Source organism: Macrosteles quadrilineatus, unplaced genomic scaffold, assembly GCF_028750875.1.
Source record: "Macrosteles quadrilineatus isolate MER2022 unplaced genomic scaffold, UCM_ALF_1.0 Scaffold_8__2_contigs__length_117827958, whole genome shotgun sequence".
NCBI lineage: Eukaryota > Metazoa > Arthropoda > Insecta > Hemiptera > Cicadellidae > Macrosteles > Macrosteles quadrilineatus.
In genome coordinates, this window is record NW_026542601.1 from 3,225,653 (window position 1) to 3,238,570 (window position 12,918).

Here is a 12,918-nt window from a genome sequence, read left to right on the forward strand (position 1 = left end):
CACATATTTAGGAGAATCGTTTATTTTAGGTTATCAAAATCTAACGTTTAAAAAGATTAATTAAAATGTCAAATAGAAAAATTAAACCCGTCTCAATCAAAGTAGTCGGACTCATTATATCGGAGGCTTATCAAAGATGCAAACTTTTCGCACAAAGACTCTACAAGCACCATAAGAAGAAGTTCTTACAACCTTCAATAACTGGTTTTCTGGACATGGATTGGGAAGATTTCATTCGAAAGCTGAGAAAAGACATCGGGGGAAAAACGTGGTCTGCGAAATCAGTACTCGTTTTCCTTAACGACTCTTGTCTTGGTGGCGAAGAAGAATTGTTCAACCACTTCAGAAACTTTTTGTACGAAGGCCCAAGCCAAGAGGCTATCAAAGAACTTGCGAAGAAGGAGTATGTTCAACATCTCAACAAAGGCAACCTTATCTATGTTTATTTCGAACTTAGCTTTGGTGGTGATTACATGGGTACGTTGCTGTTTCAACTGAGACACGATTTTCTACCGAAAAGTTGTATGTGGTTCACAGAGTTTTGTACTCACGACTGGTTTACTTATAAAGGGACGAAGATTCAAAGAGTCTGCAAAAGAGGGTGGTTCCAGTCAGGTGATGTAAGTAATGCCTTTAAAATGTAAGATAATATTAGATAATATTATCTAAATAAGATAATATTAGCCTAATTGTCGATATAGTTTTAGATGCTGTAGAATCCACTGCGTCTCTCCAAACTTTTAAAACGAATTTAAGTATTCACGATGGTAAATTTACGCAAGCTAACAAAACCATTGCTTTTCCAGATAACCAATCATCAGGAATGGTCTCAAGGCACCATTGATGATGAAAACTACTGCTACAAACACGACAGAAGAGGCATCCTATCTTTCGCGAACGAGGGCAAGCACACAAACTGCTTCCAGTTCTTCGTGACGTTCGAGCCGGCAGGCTGGATGGACGGCAAGTACGTTGCTTTCGGAAGAGTAGTCGAGGGAGCTGACGTTTTGAGGAGGATAGAAAACACCCCTTGCACCAATGAAAAACCAGATAAAGACATTGTAATCACGAATTGTGGATTGGCCAAGGTAGGTCTAGGTAGAGCGATCGACCCGAGCTTGAGACTCAAAGGAATCACAGTGGGTGTGCCGCACATTCATTTGGAGTTCTTCGAAGAGATCATCTTTGAAAGGTTCGACCAGATGCTGTTTGATCGGTTGGACGAAGAGGTGAAGAAGATCATCGGTGAACAATGGATCATAGAGTTGATCTGGAGTAAAATAATGTACGAAGTGTCTACGAAGAGGCCACCAGTTGAAGATGTGTTGGACGTTAGGGAGACATCGTCACGAGAGTTGTCTGTCGAAAGGTACATTGCTGGGTTGTACGGTCTATCAGAAATCCCTGATAAGTTTATCAGAGAATTGATAGAAGAAGCTATAGACAGATCTATAGAAATGAGTGGCGTAAAACTGATAGCGGCCAGTATTGTGAATTTCTTGATGCATCGTGCATACAATGAGGCAATAAGCAAGACGATATCGAAAGCAACAGTACATTCATTAGTTGAAGAAGTTTCAAGGATCGTTTATGGAGAAGTTCAACCAGGACAATTGCCACTGAAAGAAAGCTCTTCTTTGTTAATGACTGTTAAGGAAGTTCTTTCTAAAATTCCGAGTTTGAAAACTTCTCTTTCCGATCTCAAAAAAAGAGTTGGGGTTGAAGAGAGGGATGGAGAATATTCTAAAGAGCAATTGTCAACAATGGAATCAGTAGCCGCTTTTGTCTGGGGATTCCTAATGGAAATGTTGGAAAACATCAAAGGTGAAGAAGATTTAAACGATGAATTTACGAACGATGAATTAAATGGACCAAACACTTCAATTTCCTCATACGTCGTGGTATAGATTTAGTTGGATTAAGTCTTGTATATTTATTGTAACTTCTAATTAAATTCTAGATGGTAAGATACACAATACACACCAACATTTGTATGTGAAATAAAATAAATGCCTTTTGTAAAACCACGTTAATTTTATGTTGTGATGCCACAAAATGGCAACGTTTGATGGTAACAACACCAGGGTTTGGACCGTTCCCTTAAATGAAATCCTAAGAAACCTCAAATAGCGTTGTAAATCACAAATCCTTGAATTGCCTAAAATCCATTCAATTGAACTGACTGGCGATCAAACCAATATTTCCTTTTACCACGTATCCAACCTGTTTGTACTCTCTTGCCGTAAGCGGACTTAAATCAGGAATTGGCGCATTTGATACTGTATTTCAAGCACATTTGTGGCGAAGGAATAAATTATCCTTGAAATCAATACTTCAGCGCGATCAGTTACAGGTTTTTTAACATTCATTTTAGACAATGGAGGCTATATAAAATCAATTTTACGGTATCACTCCATGACGAGGAAGTTACACTTGGGAAATCTCCAGTATTGTTGTCCAGAAAGTACGTAGGCAGTTTGAACATTATCGGGAGAATCAAACCAAAAGAAATGTTTTAGAGCTTCGTAAACACGTTGGACTGAAATAATTATTTGTGTAACTAGTGTGCAAAGTGGCACTTTGCTGCACACGAGAGAAATATTTACGCACGAGACGCATGCGATTTGCACTCGCGTTACACATTTTATTTTTCCTACAATTACTAAAAAGCATATAACAAATTAGTCTTAAGAAAAATGAGTGCGGCAAAAGTAAGTAAATGCTGCAATTATCTACTTTACGTACCATAATCAGTGCAATGAAGCTCAATTTGTCAGGTAACTGAAGGAAAAATTATTTTTGTTGCGGTTGCAAATTTATGAAATGGCAGGTGTCCAGTTGTGTTTATGGTTCGAACAAATCCATGGGTTTAGCTCATAAACGGCTTGAGGATGGGGAGATATTTTCAACATTGGGGTGTTGCCAGACTAGCGGTTACCTTCTAGTCCATTCAGAGACCAACGAGTTTGATTACCAATATATTTCCAAGTTTTACGTGTTTCGGCAAATTACCTATAACATATTTTCTAGTTTCTGTCATTCAAAATGTCATACAGGAACAGGACTACATTAATAGCCTATGGGTTGATAATAATAAATATTGCATTATGATCTGATCATTATTTCGGTTGATTTGAGTACACCCATTTATGACGTATTAAAAAAAGTGGTTTATGGGGTTTTCGTTTTTTTCGGGAGTTTCCCTCGTTTTCCGTGGAAAAAGAATGTTATTTTCGGAATCAGTGTTGCATTTTGAATAGAATGAAAGCAATTTCAAAAATTTGTTGCAGGCCCTAAAATGCATTTACCGCTTTATGTATATTTTAACCTAGGTATGGTTAAACATATTTAATATATTTTCACCATTATGGAAGAGGTGAAGACAATTCTAGTACAGTTCTTGTACATTGTATGAATCTGCGATAATTTTTTTGTACAGGCAAAAAAGAAAACAATCATTCTTAAAGTAATTATCTCTCAAAGCCATTATAATAATCGGGTAACCTAGTATGCACAACTGTGAAATAAACAATTAAAAAACAATAATTCTAAAACCGTCCAATACCTACTTTACAAGAACTATCTGGAACTGGAAAGATGAAAATTGTTACAAAGTGTGTCCAAATAGTTAAAGCTTCTGTTCAGTAGCCTTGCAAAGATAATTTGTGGCACACAAACAGGATAAGGAACCAGAATAGTGCTTTGTATTCTTTTTCCGAAATCCTGACACAGCTTTTCTACTGAGTCAGTTTAGGACAATGAAGAGGTCGATGGTTGCAATATTTACTTTTGTGTCATGTGTTTGTCCTTTATCTTATTTGACTTGTCTGATTTTTGGATGGATTTGGTTTCATTCCTTATCTCAATGACTGCCACGAAACGACTAAGGACATCTTAAATTGTAAATGTCAGAATGTGTACTGTAAGATATCTTACTGCCTATGTGATATCTTTTCTACAAACCGAAATCAAAGTCGTTTATTATATATTGTTTACAAAAAGGGGTTTACTTTCGTTTAATAGTATGTTATAATAAATGTTGAAGATTTCATCATGCTACTGTATATGGTGATTAGTGAATTATACCATAGACAAAAATAATAGACTGTCAGCCGTGCTGTGGTTACCATGGTTACCATAGGTTCTGGCGCTCACTGCTGGGAGCGTTGTGCAGTTATGTGGCGCCTACGTCGTAGCTACATGGCACTCCCAGTGGTGTGTGCCAGAACTTATGGTAACCGCATCACGGCTGACGGTCTATATTTTATTCTTTTTGTCTACGATTATACCAAGATCAGGGTAGATTCATAGGATATATCAATCTATGTTGTGTTAATTCAATGCATTTTGTAAAAATTGATAAAGCAGCTGTGAGAAATTTGAGAAGAATAAGTGTAGTGAACAAATTTAATTGGTGTAGCTGCGAAGTTAGCCGAGCCAGTTATCAAAATAAAAAAAATAAAACATGATGCATTGTAAAACTAATCAATTATTATTCGAACATTAATATTATCGTAATTTAAAAAAGTCCTCCTAATTGAAGAAAGAGTGAAAGAAATGATTGCCAAAAGCACTTGATTCCTAAATTGATCTAAATCATTGATCTTAGATATTAAACTGATATATGTGGTCAATGTCAGCATATTTGAAGTTCTCAACGAATTAAGAATCTCATTCAAGAACGCAATTTTAAAATGCTAGTTCTGTGATTCTGTTCTTAAATATATTTAAGTAATCAATTATATCACTAGTAATTAAGGATATTGTTAAAGTAACTATATTTTTGGATTAAAATGTGATAATTTAGGCCCAATTGATTATTATTTTTTACAGAATATTGTTTAACAGAATCGTCACTCATATGGTTTACGTAACGGCGCGGCGTATGAAGAGGGTGCTTAAATGAGTGCCTTTGTATTTAACCACATTTACAAATATTATCAGAAATTAAAAGTATCTATTTATCGTCTGGTATTACAGTACCTATAAGAAATTAGCACGCAATGCTAAATTCACCTGGAGAACAAATTAGTTGGGATCAGCCATTCAAACGTAAAATACATTAAATATACGAAAAATTACTTCATATAAACAATATGATCAGAAATCTACTTGCAAAATCCAATGTTAATACTATCATACAGAAAAAGAATTAAATATAGACCTTCACACGTGCGGCGTCCACCGTTGGGAGCGCCGTGTAGTTACGGCATACGTGCTACGTAACTACACGACACCCCCAGCGGTGGACGCCAGAACCTATGCTAATCGCAGCACGTCTGACGGTCTATATCTCATTCTTTTTGTCTATGATATTACCCCTAACGTTACTAACAATTGGTCTTTACATGTTTTCGGGTGTGTTATTGAATTTGTGATGTTTACTTTTCCTTCAGTGAAATAGATCATGACAACATCATGTAACTTGACAAAGACGTAGAGTTTGTTAACAACAATCAAACATTACCTTGACCACAATTGTGCAATGCTTTTATCAATTTGAACCCACGCCACTCATAGCGGTCCCTACTTGCGCACAACAACTTGTGGTACATTTCCTCTGCGTTGGATCATTGATGGAGGAATGGCTAGGAATATACAGTAGGAATTATCCCTTTTTACTTAAATACTTGCGAAACTTTCAATCAGCCATGTTCAATGATTAACGTTGGGGTGTTTGGGGGAGTTTTTTTTTACTTTTGTAAACCCTTTGAATTGAGAACCATGAGTCGAAGAGAAACAATAAAAAATTTCATGGAAAATAGAAACAATGGACAATTATAGTTTATTTTATGGTGGTAACACTATTATTACAAACCTTGATATAGAGAACATTCGTTCCATTTCATGGTTTCAAAAATTCGAGTTTAGAATATTTTCAATCTAATTGAAAACTTAAAGGGACGAAAGGAATTTTTCCCCATAAAACCCCAATCTCATAGTCCGATCATGCTGTTTTGCTTACTAAAACGTGGGTCCAAAGGTTTGTACCACATTTCATTAAAATTTGATGTTTGTAATCAAGTTAACGTGCTATCGGACATTTATGTATATATACTTGAACGGATGGTGTTTTTGGTCTTATGATACTTCAAAACGTAAAAGTGTAGCGGTCCCGGGTCTTGGCCCTACTATGAGACATAAAGCAATAGCTTATTCCCTATGGGAAATTCATTTTATAATCATTAAAATAATGTTTTACAAAGGTTAACTACGAAGGTAATGCAGAATTTTAAATTTATTTTGCAAAATAATAATGTTAAATATTATTACTACTCCTAAAGTACTTATTGTTAAAAACTCTTATGCTATGCACATGCTGATTAACTATTCGTTACTAATCAGCTTAAAGTAAAAAAAATCAAAACAAGTTTTGAATAGCGAAGTAAAAATTGCACAAAACGTTTTATTGAATATAAATCAGTAGCTTAAAATATGCTGAACAATAAATCAGAAAAATAAAACAGTCACATTGTTTATAAAATACAAAGAAAAATAAACTAAACAAAATGTCTCCTAATATTCCCAGAGTCAAACTAAAAATACAACAAAAACAATTAGTTCATAATGTTTTACAACATTTAAAAGCCTAAAATAAAATTTGTATTAATAAATAAATAACGTTAAAAGACAATGAAACTAACGTAAAAACTAGTATTAAAGTCATATTTTAAAACACATTGAAATAAGACTTACACAATTATTAGGAAATCCAAAATATATATCCACGAAACTGGCACATCGAACACACAAAGCACAGATGTAAATACGTAAATGACACGAAACAAAATTTTCACAAAGCCTGCGCTCTGGCGCACTGCTTACCCCGGACTAAACCGAGGAAAAGATAGCAATGCTCGAGTGGGGAACTATCGAGTATCGAACCACAATTAGTTCGACCATCGACTCATCGATTGTGGAACAATCGATAACATCATTGCCTGAATTTTGTATTGCTACTATAAGTAACATTTTTGAAGGTTAAATCTTTTTAGAGCAAGCCATTGAACTAATTGTATTCGTGCGAGCTACCTTAATAGCTTAAAATAATATAACTTATTTTTTATAACTATTAACACTGAGTACGATTTGCGAGATGGGGAGTTATTTAACGTAGTTACTTCAAAATTTAAAGCTGATGAATGTAGGATATAATACAAATTAATTTCGATGTTAAATGTTATAATTTTACAACAATCATGCATTAATCGACGCTACCACTGTCATTAAGTAAATCAAGATTTATAATGGGGCTATGTCTAAATGATAAATGATCGATAATTTTTTTCATATTTTTACCCCATTTCAGTCACCCCACACATCTTTTTGTCACTAACAATAATGAAATAAAGTAATTAATAACAGTAATTTTCTAACTTCATAATATATGAATGGGTTTTACTTTGTCACACTTCAAATAACTCCCAAACACCAACCAATGCCAGATGTCCATGTAAATCCAAAACATGCGACTGAAATATATTTTTTTCTGTTAGGATACTTACTTGTTAGTAAATTTAAATCGTGTAAACAATATTATGAAAACTAATTGTCACTAATACAACACGTAAAAAAATACGACATAACGAAGAAAAATGTAATCTATGTCAAACATATTCGATAGTTTCAGTTCTCGACTATCGATATTAGGTAATCGATAGTCGAGGACCGCATCAGTCGCCACCTTGGTAGTTTCCAGTCATTGTCAATTGTCAGCCCCAAGACAGATGACATCCTTGGTTAACCAAATGTCAGACCAGAAGGTAAGATTTATAGCCGAGATATGTCACTTGAATCAGGACGTATTCTTCTAGTGGCATTCAGGCTTGATTGAACTATACGGCGACTGTCTAAAGTGCGTAAACGATAGGAAATACTTTTTTTATTGCAGTCACCTGACAAAGCGGGCTTCCTTACTCTGATTATGGTACAGAAAGCTGCTAATTGCTGCATTTACTTACCTTTGCGGCACTCTTTTTTTTGCCACACTCTAGTATTGCAACCAAACAACACAAAACAGCGTGCTTTTATTATTCACGTAATCCGTGTACGCTTGAAAATACGCTTGAAAAACACTCAAATATACTACGACTACCACGATCAGCTGTTGCAGTGTTTCCCATTTCGTTCAACGTTTGGATTTGGCTTAACCTAAAATAAGTTGTTTAGTGTTTGAAAGACTAATTACAGTATTTCTATCCTCTGTAATAACTGTGGGAAAAATATAATGTGTAACGCGAGTACAAATTGCATTTGCTGCACTCGAGAATCTTTCTACACTCGCCTACGGCTCGTGCGTAAACATTTCTCTCATGTTCAGCAAAGTGCCACTTTTCGCACACTAGTTACACAAATAACTATTGTTACCGATAATGTTTTAGGGTGTCGCACAAAAGGCTTACAGATAGAATGTCTAAATAAAAAAGTCTTAAGGTTATAAAACATAAATTTATGTAGATTGTTTATACATGTGTATGAGTAAATACTTTTCTTACTGGACTCAAACAAAAGTTTAGTTTCAATACATTAAGGCTAAAAATAAAATAAGAAAATAGAAGGAAAAAGAAAGTAAATAAGACGACAACCTTCTTCTCTTAAAATAAAAAGAGACATTTCTAAGGTTCTATGACTACTGGACTGGGCATACGTCATACATCTCGACTACTGGGCATTAATATTTTCCAATCATTGCCATTTACAGTACGCATTGTGACTGCGATTTGCCGATTAAATAAACACCTAAACTATTCCTTACAATTTCAAACATGTACGTTTGTATGATACATTAGTTTTACATTATCGACGCTGAGAAAAAGAAAAGCATTGTAAATCCACAGATACAGTGATGATGACACTATACACTTAAGTGAATTAAATTGAATCTTGGCGAAAGAAAAATACACAGTCATTTGAATAACCGTAGCCTCTGGTATGAATGATGTCATTTATCCAGCCTATATCATTACGGTATATGTCAAGGATGTATTCTAGGCCCTGCCTTGTTTAATGACAGTATGCAAGCTACGGTTTTGGAACGATATATTTATCGGATGATTAATAACAGTCGAAATTGGCCTGTGGGTGAGTTATAGGTCAAGGCTTCTTGAAGAACAATAATTATTTTTTTAGGTTGTCTAAATTATTAGTTGAATAATTAGGTATTAGAGGGGACTTAATTTCACCAATTTTATTTGTAAAGCTTTTTTTGGGAGGAAACTTTTATAACAGAGAATGAGATGAGATGTACGGTTTCAGTTGATCCTTCGTTGCATCATCAACTTTTACAAGACTTAGTATTTTATTTATTTTTTTAATCTACACAAATCGAATTTAAATGTGAGGGTCCATAAACGCTTGCAATGGAAAGCCAGTCTTAAGGTCCAAAGACATGAAATGTATGACGAAGAGAAGAGAACTATACCAGTCCCTCTCACATCGACATCCCAGACGCTAGCCTAGGTTGAAATGTTCAACTACAGTAAGCAAAACAACACATATTTGAAACCAACAAATATCTTTTGTTTATAACTATTTCCAACATTTCCTCTCTCCAATAGCGCGTACTCTGGTGCTCTTTGATTGTTTTGATACTGCGACTTTCTGTAACAACATTTCGACAAATATTTGTCTTAGGATGTTATTTTTGTGGTAGATAAACTATGTTGGCGTTGAATTTATATGCGAAACAGTTTCTATAGCAATAAGGCATTACTCTTAGGACCCAGTTGTAAATCACATAACAAACTTGTGGAGAAATCTTGGAAATATTTCATAGCATTTCGATCTGACCAACCGATATCGCAATCGTGGTTCGAAAGGTCAACTACGTTACACTCTGGTGGTCTTTAGTCACGGGATAACTTAGCAGGGGTTGTGGCAAAACGTTGTTGTGGTGGCAGTACTGATAATGGAGTTGTCATGGTGGTAACACTGATAATGGCAGTAATTTCCCGCCAAATCGCCACGCCACTTTTGAGGTTAGGTTCGTTTGTAGATGAAAGCTAGTCTTGTTGTTTTTGTGTGAAAATGTAAACGGTTTGAATAAGGTTTAGGTGGAAGCTTGCAAAACAATTAGTTACAATTTTCCTTTATCAAGTTTTTTTACTAACATTTTTTTATTTGATAACTCATCAGGATATTAGAGGGATGTTCAGTTTGTGAGCAAGATAACCATGGTCATTTTGGAGTTAAAACTCAAATTTGATTAAAAAAATGAAATTATTCCAAGATTATTATTTTTTACAATGTAGTTCCAAAGCGATGGAAATTAATACTCGTGAATGAAAAAGTAATGTTTAAATTACATAGTTTATTGGTCAAAACCACAGTCTTTGTGATGGTAAAAAGGCGTTTTATTTTCACAATTCACTTTTAAGTGCCCAATCGAAACCAGCAAGCAATCAGAAACCCTTTTTCAACTTTTGGTAATAATTGTAAAAGAAATCTTATGATGCTTTGCTCAGTTAATTCTATGGCAGTCGTTCTGTAGTGTTTTGGTTATATGCAATTACAAGATGTCCAAAAGAATCGTAGGGATTTCGGGTTTTAATGTAGCATAATTTTTAAACGTCATACTTCACAATGAGAATGCTAAATCATCTTACACTGGAGTTTATGAGTAGTTGGCGTAACAGAGCTACATCAAAGTCAAACACCTCAACAGATTATATAATCAGAGTCATTCTACCCTAAACATTTCTAAATTATTCTTCAAAATCCACGCACGTTAGTTACATCACGCTATAAGGGAAAAGAGAGTACTAAACACGTGAATCAACGTTGGCAACACTGTAACAATCAGCTGCAGTGTTGCACACCTGACTGACACTATGGCGTCACTTCACTTTCACGACATAACCTAACCTTCAGCCTGAGTCTATCTAGAGGGAGAGCTATGCCACGGATGAAAATATCCACAGTTTTTATACGTCCTTGGTCAAGGAGAAAGGTTAGGAATTCAAATGGCTGTTTTACGACCGTTGGGTAATTATGATTTAAGAAGCAAGTACCGATGAAGAAGATAGGTCTGTTTATGAAGGATGATTAATACTTTGAGATTGAACCTGGGTGTATCTTCGGATCAGATCTAGGCCTAGTTATTAGGGAAGGTCCGGAGTTGTTGGGTTTTTGGAAAGTAAAAGTAGTGTTATGTATTGTACCAAAATAGAGTGATGTTTTGACTTGTTTCAAAGCTATGTGAGTTATTCGAATGACAATAATATTATTTAAATTTATTGGAAAATTACATGTATATTAATAGGCAAGCATTATTCTTTAAAATCTTTTTTCTCAGCTCGTGTGCATCGCAGGGAAAATCTACGCATACTGTTAGAAATATATTTTCCTGCGGGTAAGCAGAATCCGTTTGTAAAAAATCTGCACAAAAATGAATTTAAAATTAAAAAATTAACATTGGCCTTATGCGTAACTATGCTGGTGACGAAATAACAATGAAACATAAACAGAAAATCATAACAAATTTAAGAAATTCCAATCACATGTTTTAATTACAGCGTGGGGTAAAAATAGAGAAGTCTGTACATTACGTATTTATGGTCGGGTTTTCGTCCACTGGACGACCTCTAGTATATGTAATTTTATAAAGCCCAGTTGATAAGGAATGACAATGTTGAGTCGTTTTATACGTGTGTCACTGTAAAGAATTACAATTTTACATTTACCAATTATTTTTATACATCGGAACATATACAACCATGTCGCAGCAAAACTTGACCAATGAGCTTTTAAAATCAAGTACGGTATATAAACATAGGCAAACCTGGAATGTAATCCTTTTTAGTCTCCAATAAGCATACCTGAAACATTAAGTATCATTTAAAATATAAAAAAAATTCTGTCTTAATAAGATAGAAATCAGCTGTGACATTGCATTATATATTTTAATAAGAGGTTCTTTTCCAAAGGAAGTCATCAGCAAAGAAAAATCAAGTCTCGCAGACTGCTGTATTATTATTTGAATATATTCTTACACCCCCCTTAGCATTAATACAGTTTACTCATTAAAAATACTCATAAAATAATGGTCTAACTGATGGTACTTAAATAATAATTTTAACTGCGATTTTAAGTGTTTAATTTAATTTATTAAATATTTTAAAGACTCCACGACTTTATTGTTTACCATATCAACCTACTAATGTACAACATTCACCAACAATACCGTATAAAACAAACGTCTTCATGAATAACATGGTCGTGCATTAATTGCGCCAAAGAGTTCCTTTATTGTGCCAAACCCTAAAATGGCCCCAAAAATGTTCCTTAGTTGCGCCAAGCCAAAGCCAGGTAGGAGGTAGGAGTGAGTTGCTGGCAGAAAGAATGTCTTTGTTTACGTGTCATCCTAACATGACCTAACCTAACCTAACATAACCTTACCACTACTCAATTATACAGTCAAAAAGGGCCCCGTCTTGGCTTTTATAAGGACCGTGGTGGCTCCCTGGAGTAGTTAGCACAATTCAGCAATACCCGACTACCTGACTCAAGTCAGTTGGCGCAATTAATGCCCGCCCAATAACATTATGGTATTTATTGTTTACCACAATTTAAAAATCAATACAAAAAATTCACCGACACAAAAATCTCACAGGATAAAACATTTGTTATCCCCCTTACGAACAGTGGTTATTTATACCGCAGCAGACTGGCTGTCATTACCCCACCTTATAATCATATGCTACACCAAGGCCCGTGGAGCAAAACAAGCGAGAGGAATAAGAACAAGGCGCCAGGACAGGTGCAAGCGATAAGTCGAACACAACACCCGATATATCGATTTATCGATTAAAGTAATCGGTTTAAAATCTTGTTGGAACGACTAGGCATGTTGTGTGAACGAACAGACATTTTACGGATTTAATGAAAACAAATTTTTTGACTTTACTTTTACTAATAAAA

General features: G+C 34.9%; 2 protein-coding genes across 3 annotated transcripts in view; one reads left to right on the top strand and one right to left on the bottom strand.

Moving 5' to 3' along the window:
* The window catches only part of LOC129000136 (mucin-2-like), a 77,237-nt gene that overhangs the window by 15,997 nt on the left and 48,322 nt on the right, over positions 1-12,918 (bottom strand). Inside the window, exon 1 of one of the 2 annotated variants that reach the window (XM_054427059.1) lies at positions 6,697-6,817. The exons of the other annotated variant lie outside the window; for it this stretch is intronic. The gene's annotated coding sequence lies outside the window, so the exon portion shown is untranslated. Of the gene's footprint in view, positions 1-6,696; positions 6,818-12,918 lie in introns of those variants that run through there. 2 annotated transcript variants of the gene reach the window in all.
* Positions 24-2,008, top strand: LOC129000134 (uncharacterized). Its single transcript, XM_054427057.1, has 2 exons — positions 24-620; positions 807-2,008. The coding sequence occupies exons 1-2, from the start codon at positions 66-68 to the stop codon at positions 1,905-1,907; spliced, it is 1,656 nt and encodes a 551-aa protein (XP_054283032.1). The 5' UTR covers positions 24-65; the 3' UTR covers positions 1,908-2,008.